We start from the raw sequence: 1359 nt of genomic DNA on the forward strand, positions 1-1359 counted from the left end.
GGGTCCTTGGGGGGGTTTTGGGGACCCCCCCATCATCCCTAATGCCCCCTCCCCCCCAGGCCTGGCCCTGTCCCAGCTCTCGGGACCCTCCCGGGTGATCGTCCCCTTCGTGGCTTGTGGGGACCTGAGCGCCTACGACCCCGACCGCACCTACCCCCTGCAGGTACTGGGAGGCACTGGGATAGACTGGGGGGCACTGGGGAAGCCATAGGACCCCTTAGAGCCTCCTGCGAGGTCTGGAATGAACAGGGAGGGCTTTGGGAGACCCTTTGCCTCTCGTAGGTATGGAGCGCCACTGGGATATACTGGGAGACATGGGTCCTTATAGGATCCCCTGCCTACGTTTTGCACAGGGGGCACTGGGATATACTGGGAGGGTCTTGAGAAACCCTTTATCTGCTTCTTGTAGCTATGGGGTGGTATTGGGATATACTGGGAGAACCTGTGTCTACTCCCTACTGTTGCTGGGGGGAACTGGGATATACTGGGAGAATACTGGGCGAGGAGCTCCTATGAGCCTGTTGCAGCTATTGAGGCTACTGGGATAGACTGGGAGACCCTTTACCTACAGGTACTGGGGGGGGGCATGGGGGGCCTGAAGGCATCCTCAGCCTCCAGCAGGTACTGGGCTATACTGGGAGGCACTGGGAGTTCCTCTCCCCCCCCACAGCTGGACCCAGAGAAGCCCTACAGCTATGTGCCCCCCCCCGCACCCCCCATCGCCCCCCCCTACGCCCAGGCGTGCTTCCTGCGCCGCCACCACCAGCTGGCGAGCGTGCGAGGGCCCTCGTGCGAGGGGGGGGCTGTGCGAGGGGCCTCGTGCGAGGAGGAGGAGGGGGAAGGAGCCTCATGCGAGGAGCTGGAGCTGCAAGACCCTGGCGTGGGGACCCCCTCGTGCGAGGGGAGGGGTGTGCAAGGACCCTCGTGCGAGGGGAGGGGTGTGCGAGGACCCTCGTGCGAGGAAGGAGCCTCGTGTGAGATGGTGGGCGTGCAAGGATGGCTGTGGGAGGAGGAAGGAGCCTCGTGCAAGGAGATGAGTGTGCAAGGACCCTCATGCGAGGAAGGACCCTGGTGCAAGGAAGGAGCCTCGTGTGACGAGATGAGTGTGCAAGGACTCTCACGTGAGGAAGGACGACCCTGGTGCAAGGAGGGAGCTTTGTGTGAGATGAGCATGCAAGGACTCTCGTGCGAGGAGGAGGAAGGACCCTTGTGCGAGGACCTGTGTCAGCTCAACCTCTTGGGTTGAGAAACGTGTGCAAGGACCCTCGTGGGCGTGCAAGGACCCTCGTGTGAGAAGGAGAACGGACCCTTGTGCAAGGACCTGTGTCAGCTCAGCCTCTTGGGCCGAGAAACCCGTGC

At 62.7% G+C, this 1359-nt stretch overlaps 1 protein-coding gene across 1 annotated transcript in view; it reads left to right on the forward strand.

Moving 5' to 3' along the window:
• FTSJ1 (FtsJ RNA methyltransferase homolog 1 (E. coli)) overlaps window positions 1–1353 on the forward strand; it is a 3486-nt gene extending 2133 nt beyond the window's left edge. The window contains exons 3-4 of the mRNA XM_010576798.1: window positions 60–163; window positions 671–1353. Of these exons, the coding sequence (XP_010575100.1) occupies window positions 60–163; window positions 671–1246 (680 nt within the window). The 3' untranslated portion in view covers window positions 1247–1353. The remainder of the gene's footprint in view (window positions 1–59; window positions 164–670) is intronic.
• The last annotated feature ends 6 nt before the right edge of the window (window positions 1354–1359 follow it).

This window comes from Haliaeetus leucocephalus, unplaced genomic scaffold, assembly GCF_000737465.1.
Source record: "Haliaeetus leucocephalus isolate CR32 unplaced genomic scaffold, Haliaeetus_leucocephalus-4.0 Scaffold537, whole genome shotgun sequence".
NCBI lineage: Eukaryota > Metazoa > Chordata > Aves > Accipitriformes > Accipitridae > Haliaeetus > Haliaeetus leucocephalus.